The sequence below is a fragment of the Diplotaxodon limnothrissa genome, linkage group LG7 (genome assembly GCF_057381915.1).
Source record: "Diplotaxodon limnothrissa isolate DT_005_m linkage group LG7, D_limnothrissa_male_GT1.1, whole genome shotgun sequence".
NCBI lineage: Eukaryota > Metazoa > Chordata > Actinopteri > Cichliformes > Cichlidae > Diplotaxodon > Diplotaxodon limnothrissa.
The window spans coordinates 40,144,921-40,172,457 of NC_140602.1; the positions used below are offsets into that span (position 1 = coordinate 40,144,921).

The window sequence follows — 27,537 nt, forward strand, 5'->3', positions numbered from 1 at the left end:
TGAACCTTTGACGAGTGTCAGTTTGTTCCAGTTGTATTCTACTGGAACCACATTTAAACATGAAGTGGAGTTTAATTTGAAAATGCGCGATCGATGAATGGATGTCAAATTAAAAATGTCCAGTTCCAGTGTGGATCCTACCTTAAGGTTATTTGGAATCTGGATGAAAGATTTACTCATAAGCAAATGCTTCTTTTGAATCTCAGCAAAATCTTCTCCTAGACTTTGAAGTGAAGGTTTTTAAGCGATTTCAGTGTTCCATGTGCTGCTTGCCTGCAATCTGAGTGAATATTTCACTAAAATGTGTGTGAATTTTTCAGCTAATAGAACAGTTTACAATTAAAATATGCATTGCTTTGTAGTAACTTCACTGTAAGTGAAAGGTCTTACACATAGAGCAAAGCCAGCTGAATAACATACAATCAGTGGCCTCATTCAGAAGCTGGTTTTAAGGACTAGAATGGTTTTATTGCCACATTGTAGCAGTGCTATACATTCACCCAGAAGAACAGCTGTAGAGAGTATATTTAAGTGTAAATCTTCATGTCTTTATTTGTTTGTTTTCACTTCTCTTTTTTAGGCTCTGTAAGAACCATTCTTAAGATCTAGTATTTTAAAACAGCAAAGGTCAAGTATCTATTCTTGTCTTTCATTGCTTTGGAAGACAATTAAGTAAATGACAGTGAATATGAATATGGATGATTAAAATAGATTTTAGCTTCAGTTTTGCACATGAAGATGTGGTAGAAATGGGTAAAAATCAAAACCACAAGCACATCAGCATGTCAAAGCAAATATTGACATTAATTTAAATAATGATAATGGTTCAATATATGGAAATTAATTCAGTGAAACCTGATGGAACGGTAATCTCGATGGAGAAAGTTGCCAAAGAATCAGCAAGTACTTTTTTTGTTCCACGGGGCTCAGCTCACCTGAGACAGGTTGAAAAGGTTCCCTTCGAGCCCAGTGTATAAACTCACATCTGTGATACAGCCAAAAACTTTATGGTTGCTCTCAGAGTTAGATCTGCTGTCTGTGATTTAGGTATCCAAAACAGTGCCAAGAGGATCCCCAGAGTCATATAATTGAATAATTAAAGTAAAACCATTACTTAAGTTCATATTGAGCTCACCATCATCATCCCTCCAAGTAGCACCACTCAGTCCAGTTCAGTTTGGTTTTAGTGCTGCAATATCCAATATTCCCAATGACACCAACGCAAACTCCACACACAGGAACCAACAACATGTTGATCCTCCAGTTTAGATCGGTAGAACACTGGGTATCCTCGTCCACAGAAAGTGCTAAGCCACTCTAGGTCCAGTAGATAGTAGGTCCATATATTGTATTTCTGTGTTTGTGTGCGCGTGTACGAGTGTGCATGTGTCTGTATGTTTGTATTTCACATCATATGTTTACAGTAGAGTTGGTGCTGTTCATATGGACCCTCATCTCCTGAATGCTAGTAATAATTTTTTTCTGGTGTCCAGCCAAGTTCACGCCTACTCTTCGCAAATCCCTGAAAAACAGCACACAGAAAACAGGGCACTATATTTAAGCATTCTGCTAACAAATAAGGCAATGCATGAGAAAGTTGTTAAAAATAAGCCTGCATTTTGGATTACTTACATAAATAAATTCATTTTTAATGAATGTGATAACCAGTCTTTTTTGTAAGTTAGAAATTATTGTGTGTTTGGGCTTTTGGATACACACTGACTAAAGAGATTTTGCTGTTAAACCAATTTCTCAATCGTCCTCGAGTTATATATGACATTTTTACCAATGTTCTGTAGTTATATTATCTTTATATGAACTCTTAGTTCAATGAAGAGAAAAAGCATTTTGAAGTATTTGCACAGACTTGCAATCTTGTAATGCAGTGCTTACCAAATTTATTAGACCCCCTGTAATAAAAATGAGAAAACACAAATATTTTAGAAATCTATCAAAAACATGTTTAAAAAAAAGTTTTAGGCAAATAACAAACTGAACTCACATTTTTTTATCCAAATTTGAACCGGCAAACTTTTCTCTGAGAGGTCAGAAATTAACCAAGTCTAAAATTCAACTGCTGAAAATAGACTTTCCTGTTCAGGAATGCAAGTAAAGAACTGTAATTTGGCTTTACTATAATATGCTTTACACTAAATTTGAAAATGAATGGAAAACAACAATAATTATAGCTTAGCATTAAAAATATAATTTTGATTAAAGAGCTTCTGCATAGAAACATACAAAAATGTGTGTAATTATGAATACCTTTCATTTAGGGCAGCACTGGAATAAAACTTACATTGGGTGATGGTCTAATAAAGTTGTTAAGCACTGTAGATAACCTTCACACCACTTTGTGTGTTCATTAGAGTGTTCATTACATTAAATGGTCTACGGAAAAAACATCTGTGATGCTGTTTAAACCTGGCATTAACATGTCAGCTAAGGACATGAGTGAATAGACCCAGTATACACTGACAATGCATTCAAATCAGATCGCTCAAACAATATGGGATTTGGACTGGGCTCAGTACTGGACCACAGTGTCTTCTGTGTAAGCACAATCTGTAGGTAATTGTTTATGCACTACTGGCGTACTACTCAAGTGTAAACAGACATATATCACCAAGATGTGTTTCAAGCATGTTTGGCATGTTTGACTGGGTTTTTCCTGAAACATGCCAATGAATAGACCTAATCTTGTTTTCTTCTTATAACTTACAACTATAGCAGAATAGGCACATGAAGTGCTTTGCTGCTTCTCACCAGTAAAGAAACAACTGGATACAAATGACAGATATATTAGATTCAATGACAATTGGTCACTGATGTAACTCAAAGATACATTCTAATCCTGTAGATGAACTGACATACTCTGAAGTGTCCACTTGTAAATACCCAGTGGACAGCGATAAAACCCATGTTAATGCCTTACAAATGATTTATATTAAAACCAGGGGGAATGAAACTAAACCTTAAGGTAGACGTCCTATCACCTATGCATTTATATGTATGTGTGCATGTGCATAAGACTCTTACTCTGATGTCATCTGAGCCACTGTTTCCAGTGAAGAGTAACCTCCTTCCATAAACAGTTCAGTGTAACGTCCCATCTTGATGGAGTCAAGCCACTCTCCTACAGTCTGGCTTCGAGTGCTACAGTTCCCTTCTACGCTGGCATGCTCCACTAACAGGTTGGAAACTCTGGAACGTGGGAAAACAGGTAAAGAGAAAGCAAAATGTTTGAACATGAGTCTTCATGAAGCTATTTATGCACCATTACACAACTGCAAATGTTGTCCACTCAAAAGTCTTTGTCATTTGGCTCACTCTTCATGCTTACAAATATTTATGCCAACTAACAACATTCTCCACACTATAACTAGAAGAGGCGTGTGGTGTGAGAAAAGGACAAGCATAGCTTGAGTCATTTTAATCTTGACGCCCGTCATATGTCATTGTATGGCTGTTAGATAAGGTGTTGCTTTATTAAATGCGTTCCGGTGTGTGTGTGTGTGTGTGTGTGTGTGTGTGTGTGTGTGTGTGTGTGTACAAAAAGAAAGAGGAAAACAAAAGATCTACCATTATTTCATTATCTCCGCAAAGAAAATAACATAATGAAGTGTCTGCATAAATGTCTGCTTCAGAGCAATTATTGCCATTTCATACCATTATGTACTAATGCACTGCACATACATGGAGAGGAAATACTAACTGAATGTTCAAATGTTACGACAATCAAAGGACACCCCACTGACTACATTTCAGACTAATGCTTCATTCTAAGAAAATTAAGCCACTTTATTTCTCTGCTCTTTATTGCTAGTGTGCAGCAGCCAAAGACTACGTTTTAACTATGCTGCTACACAGGACTTCAGTAAGACTCTATTTACATTTTATCTTGAAAGATGAAGTCTATTAGCTTAGAGTGCAGAGCCTAATTTGCTTAAAAATGAATGTGTAAATGAATACACTTCATTTTTAAGAGCCAAGAAGCAGAAGCATCATCAATAAGTGTTTAGAAATGTTTAACAGAAAGCTAACATCATTTCTTAACAAAGACAATAACACCAGCCATTTAGATGATATCATCTGTATGTGTGTGTGCTTGTGGAATAAACTATAACTAATATATATTTTAAATGGTGTGCAAAGTACAGTGTTACATCCTACCTGTGTGAGGAGTTGACAAGCTTTTTTAACGAGCTGGGGTTCCGGATGAATTTGTCTAGCAGGCAAACAATCTCATCAAACTTGGGACGGTTGCTGCGTTCTCGCTGCCAGCAGTCCATCATAAGATGGTACAGGGCCTCAGGACAGTCCATAGGACCTGGCAACCTATAGCTTTCCTCCACTGCTTTTATTACCTTCAGATAGAGAGATGAAGAAAGACAGGCAGGTTAGCTTTACAAAAGCAAACAAACAAAAAACAAACCTGTGTATAATGTACAAACAGTTATACTGTAAGAGCAAAAGATAAATTTCAATCATCTATGCGAGTAGCATAGCTAAAGGTTGCTTTAACTTCATGATTATTGTCTGATTGTAGAGTTTAGGAAGCAGTTTCTTCCTCCTCCCCTATCATCATCAGGGGAACAGATGTTGGGGTGACGGATGAATCCCTAGGACTACACATAAACAGCTAACTCGACTTGTACAGGAACACAGATATTGTCTTTAAGAAGGGTCCAGAGTTGCCTGTATCTTCTTAGGAGGCTCAGGTCCTGCAATGCCAAATGCCCATGCTGTCTATGTTTTGTTACTCTAAGGTTGGACATATGACTATATGGCAGTGTGTTGGGGCAGCAGGGTGAAAACAGCTGATGTCAGGTGTCTGAAAGGAGGTTGCTAAAGAAACTGCTCAGCATTATGTACAATCCATCCCACTATACATTCCTCTCTGATTGCTCACCACAGCACACACAGGAAAAGGCTCATTGCCCCAAGGTGCAGGACTGAGCACTACAGCAGATCCTTTCTACCTGTGGCTATTAGATTATCCAACTCCCATCTGTTTTGATAGTTCAAACACTGAAAATACCCCAAAAAGAGCAAAAAAAGCGAAAAAGAACAACTACACATTAACAACATTAACACTCTATAATACTATAATTTTATACCTTCTCATCTGTTCTTTACGAGATGGAAGGATTAGTATTACTACCATAGTATCACTTGTAATTTATTCTCTGTTATCACTTACTGCGTTTGCTGATGGCATTAATATAATTAACACTGTTCCACTTTGTGCCTATGCGTACTCCTGTACTGCTGCTGATACTTTTATTTGTGTTTATATGTCAAACTTTTGTCTTTGTGTCTTTATTTTTAGTAACTGAGATTTAGTTTGCTGTTTTTATGCTCTCAGTTTCTGTTCTTATTGCACTGAGCATGTAAAAGACACAATAATTTCAAAACACCATAATCAGGTTTGTTCAAAAGATTCTGGTATGCTGTCCCCGAGGAAATAAGACTCCAAAGCGACTATAAAATGAAAATCTATAACATGGATATATATTGAAGTATGCAGAGGGTACATCCTGTTTGGTGTATCCTGCAATATTTTTTTAAAGGCAGAACCATGACACACTTCAGCAAGGCAAGATTACTTTCAAATTGAGTTCTCCTGAGCAAGATCCTGAATTCTGATACTTGCTCTCTACCCGACCTTATACTCAAATATCCATGAAGTTAGCAACCCAACACCAATGGCCTGTGTGAATCCAGCAAAATAACACAACATTAACACAACTTTGTTTATTTCACATGCCTCATAACCCCGTTAATCATTTCTGCAAGTAACAGGATGCAGTACTGAATCACAGAAATGTTTTGGTGGGGGAAATTGAATTGGATGAATAATAAATAAACCTTAGCTCCCTCCGTTAGACCCTGCAGTGGAAAGCAGGCTGCAGTTTTCAGCCTAGTTCTGCCAGTGCAAGACACTACAGGGAATTGATTTGTTGAGTTTATGACAGCCTTTACTTGTGTCAAATTCACACAGAAGACAGATGTGATGGCACTCCAATACGCTTGCATGTATTAAAGCGCATGCATATGTACTCTTGCACTCTAGCATAAGAGAGAAGCACAGCAGCAAATCACTGCGTGCTGAGGGGGTAGAAAAACTGACTGGCAGGGAGGAAAGATCAGAGGAAGGGAATGAGAGACGAAGTGGGGGAAGAAAGAGAGGGCGGACAAGACGCAAAAAAGTGCATTTTGTAGAGACAAAAAAAGGGACAAGAGAAAGAAGTGAGAAGGAAGAGGAGACAGTGGGCAACAGAAGGTGATAGCTGAGAGAAAGAGAGTGTGAGAGCCTGCACTTTCTTGTGCAGATCAGAGAAAATCCAGCATAACGCTTTCAATTAAACATCAAACGTCTTCTCCTCTCCTTCTCATCCTCCTCTCCTTCCCCTCTCTAGATTCGAGACAGACAGCCTAACAACCAAAAGGAGGGTGGAGTCTGAAGTAGGAGTTGGAGAGGTCACTGGAGGGCTGTGCGTGCATATGTTGCCTGTGTGAGTGGGTGGGTGGGAAATTGATGCATGTGTGTGGTGATGAATCAAGTACTGCAAGCTCACGCATCACCATCTGATACGACTGCAGTTGTAAAATCCAGCAAATACTACATGCGTTACTCACAAGATTAAAGAAAACTAACTTTTCCTTAAAATGTCTTTAAAACTTACGTCTTGATTGGACATCTCCCAGTAGGGCCTCTCTCCGTATGACATCACTTCCCACATGACAATCCCATAACTCCACACATCGCTAGCCGAGGTGAACTTCCTGTATGCAATTGCTTCTGGAGCCGTCCAGCGAATGGGAATCTTTCCGCCCTGTAACAAAATGCAGTGTTTACCAGATGATCCAAACACATTGAAGCATTTAACGGAACCTGGGGCTTGGAAAATAGAACCTCAAATTTTCGTGTGTTGTGCTGCTTTATTATGAAGAAATCTGATATGTTCACATAAATAAATAGACTCGAGCTACGCTTGTCCAGAGCTACAGCAGTAAATACAGCTGCCGTCATTCAACATTTTCATCTTTTGTGTCATGAGGATGGAAACCAAGAACAGACCTTAATTGAGACACTTCTTCCGCATGTGGTCCAATCCAAATTTCCCCTAATGGATACCAATTTAGGAACACATTCATGATACCAAGTTTCACTTTCTTATACAAATTCCCTATCCTAACTGTCGGGGGCCCTGTGATTCCTCTATTTTTTACTCATCTTCATTATCATGCTTTCATTGCAAAGATAAAAAAAAAAGTTCACAGAAAGACTGCTGAGTTCCACAGGAAAGTGTGTTTTCAGCTGATGAGTAGTGAAATTAGCTTGATGCAGTATTGATGAACACAGCAGCAGGATATCTCAAGCTCTGATTATTTGAAGGGTGTGAATTATGTTATTCTCACTGCTCTGTCAGGGAAGGAGACCCAGACAGTGATAGAGAGAGAGAGCAAGAAGAGATGTAGCCTGGCAGTGAGAGGTGAGTGACAGGATATTTGGCACTAAGGCAGCAAGACTCAGTGCTAATTGAGTGTTGCAGAGACTGAGCTGAGTACTAATTGGACCTCCTCCAGCAGGAAGCAGGCCATCTCTGGCTGACAGAACGCCACTCAGCCTGGGATATACAGCTCAATTTAAGGCCTGCTGCTGTTGTCTGTGTGTGTGTGTGTGTGTGTGTGTGTGTGTGTCAGTGTGTGTTAGTTAAAGTGTCTAGGTGTGTATTTAGTGGGAAGACTATTCTGTGTGTCAGTTTTTCACTTAATCCAAAGTTTGATAAGGCAGAGTCATGCTCTGACACAACCCATATTAAATGTAAATAACTTTAAAGACAACAGTGTGCTGCCCTCTTCCCTAACACCCACACTGAGGCAGTCAGGTGATTAATTTATTAGTTGATCAAAAGAAAGTTAAGTGAATGCTACTCGCTTGCATGCACCTTTTAAATATCTTTGCTCTGATATATATTACAGTCTTATGTAATTTAAATTGAACAGACTTTGGGCAGTTAGCCTGACAAACAACTTTAAGATATGTAATAACCACTGGCTTCAGAAATTTGTGCAGCTTTACCCGCGTGGTATATGCAGCCTCCGGATCATCTTCCAGGACTCGGGATAGACCAAAATCAGACACTTTACACACAAGGTTACTGTTGACCAGGATGTTACGAGCCGCTAGATCACGGTGGACATAGCCCATGTCAGACAGGTATCTACATTTGTCAACACAAAGGGAAGAAGGGTTAAACACAAACACTGCACGTTAATGAGTTCGAAAACACAGTGTGTTTGTTGGTTTTCTTTATACCTCATGCCAGATGCAATCCCACGCAGCATACCAACCAGCTGGATTACAGTAAACTGGCCATCATTTTTCTATGTAGAAAGAAGGGACAAAGGTGGAAAGACAATCTTAATATTTTGCTTTGGTATCTTTATCTAAACAATTGAATATAGTGTAAATAAATCGAGTCTATAATGTATCACATACGATGTACCACATATGTATTAACAAAAAATAACACGAATAGAAATGAAGACATAAACAGATAAACCTTAAAAAATGGGGCCTATAGAGAGTTTATAGAGCTGGCCTTATAAAAGCTGCCAGACAGGACAGGATAGTGTAACTCTATATATGTCTGTGAAGGTTCTCAGTCATCCAGGTCATCGCAGTCTAAGGAGCTTGGAAAGAAAAGCGTCTGGAAGTTGCTTGAAGACGTTTCACCTCTCATCCGAGAAGCTTCTTCAGTTCTAGGGTCAAATGGTGGAGAGTCCCAGATTTAAACCCAGTGGGAGTGACCCCCACAGAGGGACAACTCTATATATGCACCACATAATAATAATAATAAAACATGTGAACATTTCTGACTTTATTTTGATAGGGACAGTGGGAAGAATGGCAAAGTAAGCACAGGGGGGGATGACATTTAGCAAATGCTACCCAGGCAGCATCTGCACAAATTATTTACCCATGTTGTATCGAACTTTAGCACTTAACTACTGGTCAACCCTGTATATGTTCTGTTGATTTTAAACCGTGTAAACCTGCAGACCTGGGCCAATTACAAGATAATATAAAGAAAGATGGGAAAAGGCTCCTTTTCAACTTCTCCCCCTGGATTTTGTCAATGGCTGTTATGGTGCCACTGCAGCAAATGTTGGGATTACTTTTTCTGTTTTTCTCTAACACCTACCAACCAACAGCACAGGTTGTGGATCGTGAAGCAGGAAGAAAGATTAAAAGCTGAAATATATTCTCCAGTATTGGTTTGGTTGTAGCCACATAATCACTGATCAATACAGATCTGATTAGCCTATTGTGTCAGCAAGGCAAGTCAGCTTATCTAACCCTAATGCTCTAGTTTTATGTGATAATTATAGAGAATATCCATAAGCACTTTACTCTGAAAATACACTTAATTTACATTTATATATTTCTAGTATTTAGCTCTGGAGCTCACCATTTTCCCTCTATAAGTGTCAGTGATGGTCATCCAATCAACTATGCACTTCAAGTCAGACCTCCTGCTCTATGAAATGACCTAAAGCATTAATATTTCCATGAATCCTGCCCAGAGTTCAGTGTCACCCTGCTGCCTTGAATCACATCATGTTTTATGAAATGACTGTCTCCTGTACAGACGCGTGTCTCCCCAAGTAATTCATCTTTCCCCTTCCTCCCTGCAATACCCGACTTAACCTTTCTGGTACTCTCCCAATCTGTATAGAAGAATGATGCTAAATCGGTTGTTCAAGATTTGAGAAAAATGAAGCATGCTTTTTGCCAAAGAAATAATTAATTCAAGCAACAGCATTGGATGACAATATTAGCTTAATTACTAAGTGGTAAGGTATTACCACTTAGTAATTAAGCTAATATTGAAAACTGCATACACAGTGATGGCTTTTTCCCTGGTATGGAAGACTCTTTCACTAGATTTCCTCTTAGCTTTTTCCCCTCTCATTGGTAGGCTCTCATTGTTAGTTTAAGCTTTTGCTCCTTCCAATCCAAATGTAAACTATCAACATTCCCCTCATCCACTCTTCACATTTTGACAGCAGACATGCAGCTCACAGTTTCAACAAATAGTTTTTTCTATCCACTCGCAGCAGAACATCCCACTTACATGTGAAATGAGATGTTAAACCAAAGATGTGAGTTAGCAGCCTCACAGTACATTGTCCATAGCTGTGACAGCTAATCCAGGACCCAGTCCAGCCTCTGGTTTTCAAATAGCTGTGTCATTTATACTGGCCTCAGTACACCAGCCATCCATGTAATTACTTCTAAGGGTTTTCTGTGCTGCACCGTCTGCTGGTGGCCCATCTTCCCTGCTTCCACTTTGCCATTCAGGTTTATTCCCCATGACACACAGGACAGTCATATCAGCAGTTTTCACTCACCACAGCTCTGTAACACACACTTATCTGTATTTTTTGTCTCACAGCATCCCCCTTTTCCATGCAGCCAAAATGAGATCATTCCCTTCAGATGAGATTTCTGATTGTTCCTGTCTGCAATGCCTTTCAAGCAAGTAAACCGACACCTCAAACCAGAAGCATTTTACTCTCCCCTTTCCTCCGTTGTTGTTGTTTTTTTGTTTTTAAAAAAACACTTTAACTCTCTTCAGTGCTGAATCCTGATTGAATCTTATGTATTTCATCTCTTCATTAGCAAGACTCTTGAAGAAATTTATAGTTTTTCTCATGCAGGAATTAGACTTGTCTGCTACCTGAGCGTTGTGCCACTGTAGGCAGTGAACAGACTGTTAAGTGGTCTGAAGAGGGAATATTTATTTCAGCCTGCCTCTTCATTAAATTCCACATTCTACTCGCGATGAAGGCAGTACTTTCATTAACGCAGGAAAGGCATTATTCCAACTCTGAAGGCTTAGTGACTTTATATATTCTGGTGAGGTGATCTGTGTCATAGTAAAGGTGAGAAAGCATTTCAATATTTAAATGTGCCTTAAATCTGCCCCATGCAGATGAACTCAGATTCTCTGATTATTCACTACTATTTTGTGTTTCTCATCATGTTATCTTCCTTCCTTGACCTTATCAATGCAGCTGGCCTCTCCAATTGTCTAACCAGGGTCTCCTAACTGTCTCTCATTCTGATTTTAAAACCAGCTGACCGTGCTTTTGAGGTTGTTGCACCCAAACTGTGAAACAGACTTCCTCAGTCAGTCAGGTCAGGCGACTCTTATTTGTTTAAAATGACTACTGAAAACTGTGTATAGGTTAGCGTTCCTTTAATTTTACCCTTTAATTTTTTGCCATAATTTGCGACTTTTTGCATGTATGTTGAAATGAAATCCTGACCGTATGCCTGTGTCTGCATGTTTGAACATGTATACTTATCTTCAATTTGTGGCTTTTATTTGAACTGTGAAGCGCTTTTTAACTCTGTTTTGAAAAGTGCTATACAAAATACATTACTATTAGTAGGAAATATTACTTTCATCGCCTGAACACATCTGTATCTGTTTTCTGCTTAAAAGCTGTTATAAAACCTGCTTTAACTGCCATCTTTCTGTTATGAACCACTGTTGTCTCAATGTGTGCACCACTGTCTGTTTCCAGCATCCTTCAGTCCATTGAGATGTTACAGACAACACTAAAACTGAGATGATATAATTTCTTGTTAATGAAGCTACGAATTCTGCTTAAAAAACTTTTTGGAGATTTTTGGAGAATCAGAGTGGGTTTGTATTTTATCCAGGGTCGTTTTTTAAGTATTTCTTCCCTCAGACCCTTCTCCTGTATAGTTTACCTTGAGAAAAGTGTCCAATGAGCCATTCTCCATGTATTCTGTGATGATCATCACCGGCTTGCCTGAGAAGAAGAAAAAACAAAATCAACAATAAAATACTTCACGTTAATAAGCAAATATTTTGAAATCATAGTTTTGACATAAGATTTTGTTTTTACCATTTATCTAGATAGCAACACAAAATAAAATATCCTCTAATGATCTAATTCCAAAGTTTATATTATATACAAACAAAACAAAAAAATAGAATAAGGACATATCATGTGTGCCAATTTTTGCTTGAAATATGGCTTACTTCTCAGTTAAAATAATCAATTCTTTATCTGACTTTGTGCATGCAATTTTCCAAAATTTAAACTGAGATGTAAACATTTGTACGCATGAGAACAACCCTTAACAGCAACTTATACGGTGGCCCTGAGAGGCCAAACGGACTGCAGAAAACACCAGCAATAAGAAAAACACTGCAAAAGCACACAAAACACAATGGAAATAGAAAAAATGAAAACGGAAACTGGAAAAAAGAAAACACAAATAGAAAAAAACAAAAACAGAAATAGGAAAAAACTGATTTCCAAAAGCGCAAGGGAAGTGTTTCTGGGGAGACAATAATCTGATGGACCAGGTGCAGGAACCAAAATATGCTAAGAATTGTGCTGGGAGACACTTAAAAGAAGTGGAGGATCTATCGGTTTTGTGAGGAAAGAAAAGATGAGAGGTAAGTGTGTTAGCCTAACTATTAGCCTAAAAATCCATCATTAGTATTATATGAATCATGAGATTAAAACACACACTCTGTCTCCCCAGAAACACTTCCCTTGTGCTTTTGGAAATCTGTTTTCTCCTATTTCCATTTTCGTTTTTCCTTTTCTGTTTTTTTTCCCCCTATCTCCGTTGTGTTTTGTGTGCTTTTGCATCATTTTTCTTATTGCTGGTGTTTTCTTAAGTTGCCTGTTTGGCTTCTCGGGGCCACCATAAACTTAGCAGCTAGATCAACACTCAGTTATGCAAAAAAGAAAAAAGAAGAAGAAAGAAATATGTTAATCTTCATGAAGGTAAAACAGATTATAGGGTTGAAATTGAATTGTCAGCTTTCCAGTTGCTTTCAAAAGTTAATATATTAGATACTGTTGAACTTGACAAGCAGACTATGACATTAACTAAGTGTAAGTCAGAAAAAAAGTTGAAAAGGAAAACCTGTTAAACTACAGGACTGATTAAGTACAGCATGCAAGTTTAAAATGACATAGCACGGCTTAAGATTCCTATATATCTACACCAAACAACTGCTGTGTTTTACTTACATTGTGACATCCAATATGTGCTAGATCCTACAGGATGCAGTTTCACACAAAACACAGTGTATTAAACTTAAATAGTGATACACATGCTGATAACTCACTCTTAGTAACCACACCCTCCAGACGGATGATGTTTGGGTGGTTAAACTGGCCCATGATTGACGCCTCCCAAAGAAAGTCACGTCTTTGCTGCTCTGTGTAGCCTGCTTTCAAGGTCTTAATGGCAACCTGGATCTCTCGTTTCCCGGGCAGCCTCAGCGGTCCACTGCACACTTCACCAAATTCCCCTGAGGGAAAAAAAGGTAGACATTAAGAGTGGCATCAACATTTCAGTTAAACCTGACCTGTAAAAACTATTATGAAATGGCAAATCAACCTTGAAGATACAGATAGATTTTCTTTAAGTAAAGCTGAAATTTTGTGCCTGACACACTGTGTTCGTACAGCTTATATTCTTTACTTTAAGGGGCCAATCTTGAAATTGGCTAAAGCGCTTGAAGCTAATAAATGTGGTCAGTCAAAATTTTTGTCAGTGGAAACTGTCACGGCTGCACAGCAGTCGTGTGGTGAATTGAGAAAAGGATTCAAGATGCAGGCACTGACTGGGGTGCGAGTGAAAATTTATTTGCAGAGGTGATAAAGTGACAAAACAGGAAGAGCAGAGCGGGGAGTAAACAAACCTAAACTGGGAAAACTAAAGAACAAAACTTAAACCAGACACTCACGGGAGGAGCGAAATGCACAAAGAGAGATGGCAGAGAGACGCAGAATGAATACCAGGTAACAGAATAATGCAGACTGACATGGAGTTAAACAGACGACGTGACAGAGAGCACAGGAAAACACAGGGCTTAAATACACGGGGAGTAATCAGGGAATGGGCCACAGGAGGGAGACACAGCTGGGAGCAATAAGGCTAACGAGACAGGGGAGAGGTAAAACTGAACACACTGACATGAGACATGAACTTTCAGAATAAAACAGGAAACTAACAGACACAGAGAACCAGACCGGACACTGAACTTGACAGGCAGACTCATGAGCAGACACAATAACACCATGGACAGACAGAGGGAACACAGAGAAGTGGAAGCAGGCAGGCAAAGAACAGAAACCTAACAAATGGCAAAATCACAACAGAATACACACTCTGAATGAACAAAAGCATAAGGAACACAAAACACTGAGTCCTCAGACTCAGGACCATGACAGAAACATTATTTATGTCTGTGCACAATGTTGCTTTTAAGCACACTCTTAACTTATGCAAGCTTATGCAATTATGAATGTGACAGGTTTATGAAGGTTGTAGAAAATACGATACACTGCAGTAGTGTTAATGAGAAAATGTTTCAACACTACAGAAGGCAGAATTAGGCTCGAGTCATTATGCTATTAGTCTATGTTTTAATAAGGCATTTTGTGACGTTAAGCTGTTTCAGGGCACCGATTAAACAGGTTTACCTTTGTGGTTCTGAATTAAGGATAACACAGACAGGCTTAAACTGATGCTCCAAATATGAAACAGTGGATCTCCAAGGTGTACACACACAGATGCAGACATTATTTTTTACCCACCAGCACCAATGATCCTTTCAATGGAGATGTATGAAACGTCAATCTCCTGGGCAAATTCATGCACTGCCTGGTTGGGATCTTCATAGGTGAGGGGATCGATATAAGTACGCACCCCTGGAAATTTTACTGCAGAAGCACACACAGAGCAACATTATTATTTGAGTACAATAGATTCATACGCCTAAAAAAAAGATACATGTATTAATTAGTGCCATTAATTATTCCCAGAAGACAACCATCTTTTCATCCATCCTGCAAATTTGGCATGCAGATAATAAACGCTAATTTTAAACATTTTATTTCACAGTCCAAATCAATATAACACTATCCCACATGGTATTATTTTCCTGACTACTCTGTTGGCTTTGATTCCATACCAAAAGATGGATAGAGGGTGTCATGCCAAAAATGTGGACAAATATATTAAGCTGTCACAATCTATAAGTCATCATAGCTCTATGTGTTGTCTGCCAACTGTGTGTTTGCTGGTAGCTATGAGCCTGGTTTGTGGCAGTGCCATTCAGTGAATAGCTACTCTAGCAAAACACTGTCAACTGTACTTATAGTACGCACATGCCAAAGGAGATAGCATGACCAGACATGACCGCTGTGTGAACCCTGTACTGTACATGTACTGTAAACTTTGGATGAACTTAAGCCCACATACATAGACACATACAGAACGAGTCTGGGCTTTAACCTACTGTGGCCATTGTGGAAGTGCATCTTTTCCTCTTCGGGATCTTGCTTTGCTTTGCTATAGCCACAGCGCCTAAGGAAGAAGTGATCCAAAAACATTAGTGTCAGTGTCATGTCAAAGTGCTGTTAAATACACACATGTAAAGTCAGCGACTAAGCAATGTTGTCAAATGATACTTGTCTCAATGACACATACACTGAGGGGGAATAACTAAATCTGATGATATTTCTCAGAATCTGACTTTTATTTTGAAAGAGCGCAAGTATTTTAACATTTATCACCGTCTCCAAGGTAGACTGAATGAATTCCAGCATTAATGCAGTTTGAGATGAAGGCAGTAAAAAAGAAATGATCCCTGTGGTTTCCTCTCAAAGTGATATCATTTGGCAACTATTTCCTAGTACAAACTAGTACAAAAACACAGGAAAATATACTTTTTGAATAGTGATCTCACAAAATAGCCCAAGCAAAGAAAAGCAAACCCTGCCACCTCCCCCAAGAATCTAAGTGCAAAATAAGCTTTATATTTTCTCACTGAATCTGCTAACCCATCTTTTAAGGTGTTCAAAAATATTGCTGAAAAGAAAAGATGTCAGCAAAGGAATGCAGTTTCCACAAAATATCAATAACCAAGAAAGCCCTTCTCGACATATCAACTCTGACTTTTGCAACAGGAAAAAGAGATCTGTCACTTTTTAAGAAAGGCCAGACTGAAAACAGAACTTTTGAAGCCGCAAGGCTTATGTTTATGTCTATATCATATTCTTTTCCATTATGTCTGTGTAAGCCTGGTGGATTAAACCGACATTCATTTGTATGTTTGTGTGTTTGTGCTTAAAACGCTTCTATAAGTCAATATTTTTACAACTGGCATCAGAGATAATCACAGATAACCCAGATTAAACATGTGTAATGAATTTAAACTTGATCCTATATGCAAACACAAAAACACACCACGCAACGAACAGATACAGAGTAACTAATTAAAATATCTGCAATGTAAATTTACTGTTTTATTTTAGTCATTTGTCAAACAAGTATTTTTGATGGTAGAATTTTTCCTATCTTTTAGTTCTTGAAGACAGATGAAGACACGCACACACACACAGCGGGGCCATGTCCAAGTCTTTCCCATCGGACCTCTCTGTAGGGTAACCAGGCTTGGCTAGAGGGGTTTGTATGGGCAGCTGGAGAGGGTTGACTCTGTGTGTCTGTATTTGTGCGTGTGCGTGTTTTGTGTGTCTGCCTGGAGGGTGTTTAGTTTGCTGGATTTGTTGAGTCAAGGGGTTTGAGCATGCCCTCCAACTTCATGCATGTGTTTGCGTGTGTGCGTACATGTGTGTTAACCCATGCATACACCAGTGCGTATGTGCTAGGCTCCACACATGTGTTCTGTGCACGCGTGTGTAGTCTGGAGAGTCATGTATGAGTGGGTGTGTGGGAGATGCATTGGTGGGAGGGGGTTGTGGTGCTTGTGCCCTAAATCCATCGTTGGAAAATTTGGCATTCTTCCATCTCTCCTCCCCCACACACAAAACCCTGGAATGATCCGCAATCCTCATCTCTGTTCGGCTAAACCAGAAATCAACTCTGTATCGTTCTGATTTGTTTCTGAATTCTTTCCAACATCATAATTTTATGTTCAACATTAAATACAGTTTTTTAAAATTGTGCATTTACCAAACCTAAACTGTTTAAATGATGACCTAATACTGAAGGAGAGAAGAAAATTTTGTAAATGAAGCAACAATATGCATCTGGGAGAAAAACGAACATGTATTTTCATTCTTAGAAAACCTCAAAATATAGTAGAGAAACTGAAATGTGAGCTTTGACTTAACTACCCTGAAGAAACAGAGGAATACACGAGTTCTAATGATTTTTTACTCTGGCTTTGACTATTTTCTCTACTGTCTATTATCACTCCGTCTGCAGTTTTGTGTCTGCACGTGGGGAACATTCTTTCATAATTAAAAAAATTTGACTTTACTGATAAAGTGAAGGTCATATGCACATGGGGGCATGCGAATGTGACAGACTTGTAGACTGAAAAATGGTAAATGCTTATGAGCAAGGTTGTGCTACCAGATGTGAGGAAAATCCACTTGACTGATATGAATCCAGCCTGTAGTTATAACCTAAAAAGCAACCCTTAATCCTGACCTATCACAAAAGTCTTACTTCAAGCTATGTGTCTAATCCCATAATGCTGCTCAACCACAGAGAAATATCTGGGACAGAAACGAGATTTACTCAGCATAAGGTCAGAAATGGATAAAGTGATGAGGGACCATTATTGAACTAACGTACAATATTGTACATAAAATAAACAGAGAAGAATATGCACTATTATCTGCTTTATTTTATTTTTTTTTAAATAAGGAGAAAATAAGAAAAAATTGTCTTTGACCTCTTGGACCTCTTTTTTTCTTCTTCCATTGAACATTTCAAATTCTTAAACTGCACTTTCATAGTCCAGTAACAACAAACTTAACCTCAGCATTAAACTTCTCCATCTAGGGCTTAGCGCAGTGGAACATCTGCCTACATTTGACCCAATCCCATAAGCTTCCTGTACCATTCCAACCCTTTGCATGTCCTTCTTCACTAGATCCATCAAATCTCTCTGTGGTCTTCCTTTTCCCCCTGCTTGGGAGCTCCATATTCAGCATCCTTCGCCTAATATCCACTATCCTTCCTCCTCACGTTTAGGCGATCTCAGCCTTGCTTCTCTAACTTTGTCTCCAAACTGCTCAATCTAAGCTGTCCCTTAAAATTAAAATGAAATGAAAGATCATACCTATGCTTCTTCATGAAAGAAGCAAAAATGTGAATGAAACATACAATCCAACTGGCATCTGGAGAAAATGTCCTAGAAAATGTCCAAGCCTCATCTTCTGAACCCAACTCAGGGCTCAAACACATGAAAACATGCATAATGTACGTAAACATACTTATTTATTCCTGATATCACAATTAATTACTGACATGTGACTTTCCCGTCTAATCAACAACAGCTGGTAATAAGTTAACACCATGCCAGATAATTTTAGGCTCGAGTGTCAAAAATATCACACTTTCATGCTGATAAACAGTTTGATTGCCTTCTCACATTTTATTCAACAATGTTTGAGCCACTCCAAAAAAGTTTTACTAATGCCACTGACAGGAGCCAACACCGTCAAAAACAACAGCACTTGCCACCAGAAAAGTTCAGGATATCCTCAACAACTCAACACAATATCCCTGTCATCAGACAACAGCGAACTTCGCTGACTCATCAACTGCTGTCGGACTCCTATCCCTAAATTTTACAGCCACCTCAAGTCCAGAGCTGTTTGTCCTACAGTGACCACCGTAGTTAGGATTATGCAGGTAAATTGGGAAGAAAACAGAACTCCGTTGACTGCAATCTACTGACATCTACTGGTTAGATTTTACAGACCGTAACTTTAATTCAATATTTCCAGTAACAGGAACATTATTAAAAGTAACACAGTAGCACTCTCATGCTAATATTTTGTATTTGTTTTTATTGCCATGTGCATGTGCGTGTATATTGGTGATATACACGCACATGCACATGGATATACTTTTATATCATATTTTCTTTTGCAGGTATATAGGTTATGCCTTACCGCCCACTGAGCAGGAATCCAGCAACCACTGCCAGCAGGACCAGAGCCAGTGTGATGGCCACCGCTACTATCGAAGCTTGAGCACGCTCACTAGTAGCAGTTACTGCCAAAGACAAGACATGGGATTACACACAGTACACAAACACAAAACCACACCTGGCATCTGTTGTTGATACAGCCCCAGAACACAGGTGGGAGTTGTGTACAAGTTAAACTTCATTGTATTGTCATTCTCTCCTTCTCTTTGGTGTACTCACAGTAAGGGCTGGTCTGGAATTCAAAGCGCCGGCTAAATGCACCATAGCCTGCTGAGGTCCTGGCTCGTACCTGTAATGCATCATATCATTCATGCACCATACTTCAATTTAATTCATTTGGATTTGCTTGATCTTAGGCAATACTGACAAACTATTTTGTCATTGCTACATATTTAAATATTTTTTCCTTCCCTTTTGTCATCCAGTTCCATTATCATTCTCTTAATTTGTGAAACCCATTTCTGACCTGGAAGATGTAAGCTGAAGAGGGCTTCAGGCCTTCCACCACCATTTCAGTATCCTTGGATTTTATTATTGTGTAACTGGAGTCCTGTTCCTTTAGTTGAAGAAAGAGAATGTTAGCTTAATTTATTCATGTGTTCTACTAACATTTTTGTACTTTTGATTGTCAAAAATGTGTTGCCCCAATAATTGTATTGCCAAATTGTATGCATATAGCTTATTGCTGCTTTCTCTCCGCAGCTACCTGTGGTATATGCGAGCATGAGTGTGTCTAAATGCCTGTGTGTAGGGATCACTTTTCCAACTGTAACCACATCAGGTTTTAACTCAGCTAAATGCTGCCTCCATTAGCCAGATGCCATTAGCTCACCACTGACCACAAACCCTACCCTGCTCTCCAATGTACCTTTATTGTGACCTTAGAAAAGAAGACATCAGAGGATTACAGGCAGAAAAGAGGAAGGGCACAGGAACAATGATCTGCACAGAAGCATCAAATTGCTGTCCCTACTTAAGTCCAACTTAACAAAAAAGGGGGGAAAAAAAGCTATTATGCTGTTACAAAGACTTTTGAAGTCAAAGTTTTCTCACTGGACCCGGCTTAAAACACAATTTCAGTAAGATACACACATCTGTAGCTGTAACAAATTAGGTGTGTTATACAGGGCAAAGGGGAAGTGCTGCTAGAGGTTGTTCAAGCATGGTCAGTTTCTTATATATGGTCAGTTTCTTATATATATATATATATATATATATATATATATATATATATATATATATATATATACTCTTAAAAAAGGCCAGATACAACCAGTGTCACTAGCTATGTACTTTGAAAATGACATTTATCAACAGAAATGTTTATATGATGTGTGTGTGTCTGTGGACTAAAGTCAATATGATATCTATTGTACAACTAAAAGCAAAAGCTTGAACAAGAATAGCCCTACAAATGAGTTTTCTGTTGTATAGTACATTTAATTTCATAGTACATATTGTTCAAAACTGTATACATTAAAACACTAAACTGGAAAACCAGTGCTTTTAAAACTGAAACCTCTACTGTACGAGAGGTTCAGGGAGGTACTAGGAAAACACAGCTGGCCCAAGGGCAGTAGACAAAGGTACACAGCTTTGTGAAAAGATTTTTACCTTTTCAAAATACTTGATCTCATACTCTAGGATGATGCCGTTGGGACGATCAGGCTCTGCCCAAGAAAGGGCAATGCTGCTCTTCCCTGTATGACCTTTCCTCACCACACTCACAGGGGACGGTGCTGCAGAAACAAAGATTCAAAGAAAATAGTACGGTTTGAAGTATCAACATAAATAGCACAATCCAGCAGTTAAATATGATGCAACCCATTGCACTTCTCACTGCATTTCACATTATTAAAACTAAATAACACAGGCATAAAACTCTAATAAACCGTGGCACAAAGGCACGTGGCAAAGTGTGCCAATGTTGTAAAATCTGCTGGATCCCATCAGCATTCACAAGACATCATTCTTTTGAGGACACCTCATCCATTGATGTTTACATGCACATAACTAATTGTCATGCATGCTGTGATTGCTGTAAATCATGAAAAATTTAACTGTAGATTAAAAAACCTAAAGAGGATTTTAAATTTGGCGACAATAGGAAGAGGTTTTTCATGTAACAACTTACACAGTAACGGATATCTATCTTTGCTGTTTGGTGATTTCTTTCAAAGACATAATTTGCCATGTTTTTTCTTATGAGTTTCATGTTTGGAATTTAGGCTCCTCTCTGAGGTTGTTTGCTTTTGTCTGTCAAGCTCCAGCTCAAAAAATGTTATTTTTGGTTACCAAGCAGCTCTGCCTCAGAAGCATGTTTGCAATTTGGCAACAAGGTGCACCTGTGTCTAATTAAACCATCCCTTTATGTCTTGCTGCTGGCTGAGCATGTGCTGCCAGAGAAGCATATGAATTCAACTGTTTAAGTCTTCACATTTGAGTGTCTAGTGTACCAAATTTGGCACACATTAAAGGTTACGAAATACACTGTAAAACTCTTCTAATGTAGAATCAACACAAACAACAAAATAACGACATAAATGTGTCACTTTTATGCACAAGATATTTGTGTATTTCGTTCTTTTCTTTGTATTTCTTTAAAGCTTATATTTTCATTTATGTCTTTTTTCTGTCATTTATCCTTTCAGTTTTGAAGTGAGCTTTGTTCTGCAAGTTTACATCAATTGCAAAGCCATCCTGGTGTAACCTGATCTATTGGTTCATCTCTCAGAGGGACAATTGGAGAGTCTCTGACACATAAAGAGCTTTTAACTAGGCAAAATGCTCCCTCAGGCAACATCCCTATAGCCTGTGTGTGTGTGAATGTTGATGCGCGTGGATGTGCATGTGAATGTGTGGCTACTGCAAATGCTAAACACCGTTTAGGTTTCAATGGCCTCAGCAGAAGTCCACAGAGAATAAATCATCGCTACAAACACAGTAACTGTATCTTGAGTGGATGGTTGCACAGAAGTGTTATCTGGAATATCTTAAAAGCCTGAAACCAGAGACCGAAACTCACACACATACACACACTCAATGCTTAAATGGTATAAAGCCTGGATTCAATGATGAGAGAGAGGGTTTATTTTCCCAGCAGCTTTATGGGTAACAATACACCAAAATCTAAGTTTACACCCTCCAAAAATGGATGCAGTTTTCCATTCTATATTTAATCAAATGTTTTGAAAAGGATTTGTAAAGAGGGTACAGCCTTTTACCAAAGCTAGTGATTTTTAGGGTTATATAAATCATTCTTAGATTTGAAGTAGGGATTTTGTCTCAAAATTGTCATCAAAAATGTTGTCAAACATTATTTTTCACAAAGAAACAATAAGGACACTAATTATAGAGGTTACGTTCCTTTAATGCCTTTAAAATCTTTATTTATCATCATAATCCATCCATCCTTCCATTTTCTTCCACTTATCTGTGGCAGGGTCGTGGTGGAAGCAGCCTCAGCAGAGAAGACCAGACCTCCCTCTCTTTAGCCACCTCCTCCAGCTTGTCTGGGGGAACACCAAGACGTTCCCAGGCCAGCTGAGAGATATAATCTCTCCAGCATTTCCTGGGTCTGCCCCGGGGCCTACTCCCAGCGGGACATGCCTGGAACACCATACCCAGGAGGCATCTAGGAGACATCCTTGTCAGAAACCCGTTCCTCCCAATCACGCCACTCCAGGTCTCACTGTCATTGCCCACATGAGGTTTGAAGTCTCCCAATAAGGCGACAGAGTCCACAGGGGGAGTACCCTCAAGTACCCCACCGAGGGACTCCAAGATGGCTGGGTACTCTGTATTGTCCTTTGGCACATAAGTGGCTCATCCGGGTGGTGAGCCTACAAGAGGGTGGACCCATGTCTCTTTTTCGGGTTGTGCCTCGCCGCGCCCCATGGACTAAGGCCCAGGCACCAGGCACTCACCGTTGGGCACCCTTAATGGACCTGGCTCCAGGGCTCCAGGGCAGGCCTCGGTAACCCTATCCCAGCCAGGGTGAACTGTTTCCTAGATCTTTCAATCATAGGGATTTTTGAATGACTCTTTTTCTGGTCCCTCACCCAGGACTAATTTCCCATGGGAGAGCCTACCAGGGGATGAAAGCCCCTTGTCAACATAGCCCCTGAGATTACTGGGACACACAAATGCCTCCACCACGACAAGGTTGCAAACTCGTAATTCTTAAAAAATAATTTTTCTGTCAATTTAGACAAACTAAAACTGTTGACTTTTTCTAGACTATAATCCAAACTATAGCCATTCCTATTTTAGTTAGTTGGAAGTATGTGCAAGCTACTTTACATGCTTTCACTGAGCTGTTGCTTTACTTAATGCAAAGTCGGTTTACATTTGAAGCACACATAAAAACAGGAAATGTTGGTCTGCGGCAAACACAGCGATTAAACACTTTTTGGCTCACTTGGTTCTGTCTCTTCCTTATCACCAAATACAGATATATACAATATCTGTATATACCAAAATAGCACTCACACTCAAACAAGTGCTTTAAAACCCAGATTTTCAATCGAGACAGAAGGAGAGGTAATAGAAGAGAGAGACGGGGAGGAGGAGGGAATGCAAGAGGCAAAAAAAAGTGAAAAATGAAAGACGAGGAGGAGACATGTTGAAAGAGTGTAGACGGGACCCAGCAACACTTTTATTTTAACAACGGGGTAAACAGTGTAATGACACTTCTAGCTTTAAACACTTCCACTGCGTGTTATAACTGCTAATGAGCACGTACAGTATGCCAATGAAAACGCAAATGAAGATGAACTCCTGGTGTTTATGCCTGGTGGCTGGTAATGCTCTATTTGCTATCCGTCTGATACTTTTTTTTTCTACAAAGAGTGAGTTTAGAAAAGGTAAAACCCATTCACTGGAGGAATACAGCTATCCAATGTAACAAATAAAAGCAACATCATCACAGTGCTAAACATAAATCTCCCAGACCACTATCTGTCTGCACATCACCAAAATCAATACCGGCTTTCAACGATCTCGTTTTTATCTTATAACTACCCTCTCGGAATGACTGATAGATAGATTGAGACAGAATGAATTGGAGATAGGGGACAGAGATGTCTTCACTAGGGTTGCAAAGTACAAAAACTGCTATCATCTATTTTGCGAGGAACTTTAAAACTTTAATCTGCCTTTTCTTTTGATGCAATACATTCGATTAGTGGCTTTGCACCAATCCAGCATCTTGCCACAATCCACTTCCCTATCAGCACATCAATATTGACAAAAAAATATAATAGCTGGAATATTTTAATTGTGGCTTGGAGATTTAATGCTGTGACCATAAACTGCTCCAATTTGGTGTATTTACAGAATTTGCATTTGTACCATTCCCATCACTCTCCCTTTATTTTATAACATTTATTTATTGTTGCTGGATTAATTAGGATATAAATGGGTTTTTTTTTTTAAATTAGAGGAAGTAAATGAAAATTAATGCACAAACAACTGAGCTATTGGTGCCTTTCTATATTTTGACAATACACACCACACTTATAAGATTCAGTTTCCTAAGTTATATGTTAGAAGGCTTTTTGTTCCTTTTAAACCACTAAATCCTTGAGTTAACCTTCACGACCTTGGTGGATGTTAGCCAATTTGAATGGATTGTTAAAATAAACACACTCTACAACCCTACAAATCTTTTATCTAAATTCATTTAGTACTTTTTGAGCTATCATGTATACAGACAGAAAGAATGCAATGCTACCAACAATATAACCTCTTTGCTAAGATAGTGTTGGGATTGTTGTGAGCCACAATGTTGGGTGAAGAAATACTATGTTATACCTGTCAAACAGTGTGATCTATGGCGTTAATCATAGTTTCAACTAAAGAAATAGAAACAAATGATGTGTTTTTGCAACAAAGTGTTCGGAACAAAGTGATTAAAGATACAATTTAAAGTTATGTGTAGAGAAAACGCACTGGCTCATACCTTGAGTTGGGTGTCTTTTGATAATTGAATGACTCATAGGTCAGTGTAAGTGGCTTACAAACAAAAACGATATTCATATGAAAATAGTCATGCACAAGGACTGAATGGGAAGTCTGTCTCCCTGTTAGAAACATCTAAAGAAATGAAAGGTGGTTCAAGACTTTTGCACAGTATTGCACGCTCCACATCAAAGTAAAATAAATAGCTGCAGTGGCAGGCAGCACATTTTTACCACACGCAAGCTAATGTATCATGGTACATTTGATTAATAGCCAATAGCAGAAAAAACGTATTTGGGAGCATTTACTGTGCAAGTGGCACTCAATGTGCCTACAGCAGGAACAAATAACCTGAAATAAGATATTTTAAAACAGACAGAGCTATCCTAATAAAACAAAGCTGTAAAACTTGTGCTTATTAAATACAAAAAGAAACTATTTAGATTTCAAAGCTTCCTTTTTGAGTGTGTAGAAAGAGCAATATGCTAATTGTTTCCACTCAAACATTCATCAATGTCTGAGCAAATACAGAGCTTAAAATGTAACATATGGGAAACAATCACTGGGTTGCAGGGAAACTTGTATGAGCATTTTGGTGGCTTACTTTTCTTTTCAAAATTAATTTCTACCTCATAAAGGCAGGTGCTAGCAAGCCACCTTATCAAATGTATATACCAGTGTGTCAAGGAACATCAAAGCAGTGAAAAATATGTGGGCTTCCATGCTCCAACAGTGCTCTTTGTATTTTTGAATGTATACAAGCAGTTAATGTCCAGACTCTCACTATTGTCTCTTTACTTCCGTCCTCTGCTTATCTTTCCTGCTGTTACAGCTTCTTGCTGTAACCTTTTCTTTCCTTATCACAAGCATCCTATCATTTTCCCTCCACATTTTGCCCCCTCTGCCCTGTTGTTCTCTCGTTCTCTGTCGTACATTTCTCCCGTTTTTCACCTCTCCTGATCTCCTCTTCCCAACAACCAACACTTTATTATTCAGCAGGGTTTCGCAGGGACACTGTGAAATCACCTATTTCACGGATAACTTATCGTGTGTGACACTTTTCACACATCAAACAGCAGATCCTCTGACTCTATCTCTCTCCCTGCCTAAGCCTTAGCAGTAGTTTTGTCTCAGTACCTTGTTTTTACTGTCAGAGAGCAGAAGCACACTCTAGACCAGTCACATACGAGCACAACAAAAATGCAGGTGGTTAAACTGCTGATTGAGGTTTTCACTTAGTAATTACATCTGTCACTAAAGAGCAGATGGATCAGAACATTTTAAATCAGTCATTACAATTACTGCCTCAGGATTATTGTGAAAATGATTGTTCCAAATAATGTTAGTCACTTGATACACAGCCTTCCAGTAGTTGAAGTGCTCACTTTGTTGGTTTTGTGAGTCGCATTACACAAACAGCGGTTGGTGCACACTGCTACAAAGAGCTAGGAGCTGTATTCAAAAAACATCCTTGGGCTAAAAGGATCTATTATTCCTAGGGGTGGACTTACTTCTAACTTTAGTACTCTTAAGTTCATTTGTTGTGAAATGATTCACAAATAATTTTGGTTTTAAAAGCAGATGCAACATCTAGAAGATGTTAGAAAGTTTTCACTCCTAAGTCAATATAATCTACATAAAATCAGCCAAAGCAGCTGCAGGCAACATTCACTGCTGTTATTATTTTACACAAGTACAATGACATAGCACAATTACACAAGTGGCTGTGTCATTATCATGACATTGAAAAACGTTGTAAATGAATCCAAAATGCAATATTTAAAGCACAGTTTCACAGTGTTTAGCATCATAAACTGTATTACATAAACAAAGATGGCTTTCTAAGTGGATTCTTACCTAAAACTAAAATTCTTTCACTAACACAGACCTGTTACTTGTCAATCAAAAGACAAAAGTTCTTTCTTTATTTTTTTTAATATTTTTGCTTCCAAGCAGAGTTCTTCCTTTCTTGTAATGTTTATTGTAGTGTAGTAGTTCCCTAGGCTTTCTGAAGGTCTTTGGACACTCATCAGAAATGGTCTTATTCTTAAGGATAGAAAACAGGGGGAAAAGGCTGCGGTATGCCAAATTACACAAGAATTGGACTGAAATGCAGTGGCAACAGGTCTGATTGTATGAAATCTTTGGTTCACGTCTTTGTCTAAGATGTAAGGAGGTCAGGGGGGAAATATAAAAGTGAATGGGGTTGAATTTCAGCCAGGACATTAAAAAGAAAAACTGCCTTGCCTTTTGCCTAATATATTGTATTTCTATGTATGTTTACACATGCTTCAATAATTTGTTGCACCGTTTTTCTTTTTTTCCCTAGAAAAATATTAAATGAAGATTGGGTTATAACCTTTGCACAGTTAATGGTATACGTGAGTCTTGGTGACATCTATAGCATTAGGGCCATCTCTCTTTACTAGCCTACTAGTTTCCTCATTTTTTTATTTTTCCCAGCACCTTTAAATACTACTTCAAATGGAAAACCCTACACATGCTGGGAAAGCACAAGTTCACG

At 38.7% G+C, this 27,537-nt stretch overlaps 1 protein-coding gene across 1 annotated transcript in view; it reads right to left on the reverse strand.

Annotated features, from left to right (window-relative positions):
- Window positions 1-1,410: 1,410 nt before the first annotated feature.
- epha5 (EPH receptor A5) overlaps window positions 1,411-27,537 on the reverse strand; it is a 57,006-nt gene continuing 30,879 nt past the window's right edge. Inside the window, exons 6-19 of the mRNA XM_085358067.1 lie at window positions 20,667-20,791; window positions 19,519-19,608; window positions 19,272-19,341; window positions 19,015-19,117; window positions 15,381-15,448; window positions 14,677-14,802; window positions 13,200-13,385; window positions 11,798-11,859; window positions 8,327-8,394; window positions 8,090-8,231; window positions 6,690-6,839; window positions 4,174-4,367; window positions 3,040-3,204; window positions 1,411-1,522 (exon numbers count right to left, since the gene is read on the reverse strand). Coding sequence (XP_085214193.1) covers window positions 1,411-1,522; window positions 3,040-3,204; window positions 4,174-4,367; window positions 6,690-6,839; window positions 8,090-8,231; window positions 8,327-8,394; window positions 11,798-11,859; window positions 13,200-13,385; window positions 14,677-14,802; window positions 15,381-15,448; window positions 19,015-19,117; window positions 19,272-19,341; window positions 19,519-19,608; window positions 20,667-20,791 — 1,661 coding nt within the window. The remainder of the gene's footprint in view (window positions 1,523-3,039; window positions 3,205-4,173; window positions 4,368-6,689; window positions 6,840-8,089; window positions 8,232-8,326; window positions 8,395-11,797; window positions 11,860-13,199; window positions 13,386-14,676; window positions 14,803-15,380; window positions 15,449-19,014; window positions 19,118-19,271; window positions 19,342-19,518; window positions 19,609-20,666; window positions 20,792-27,537) is intronic.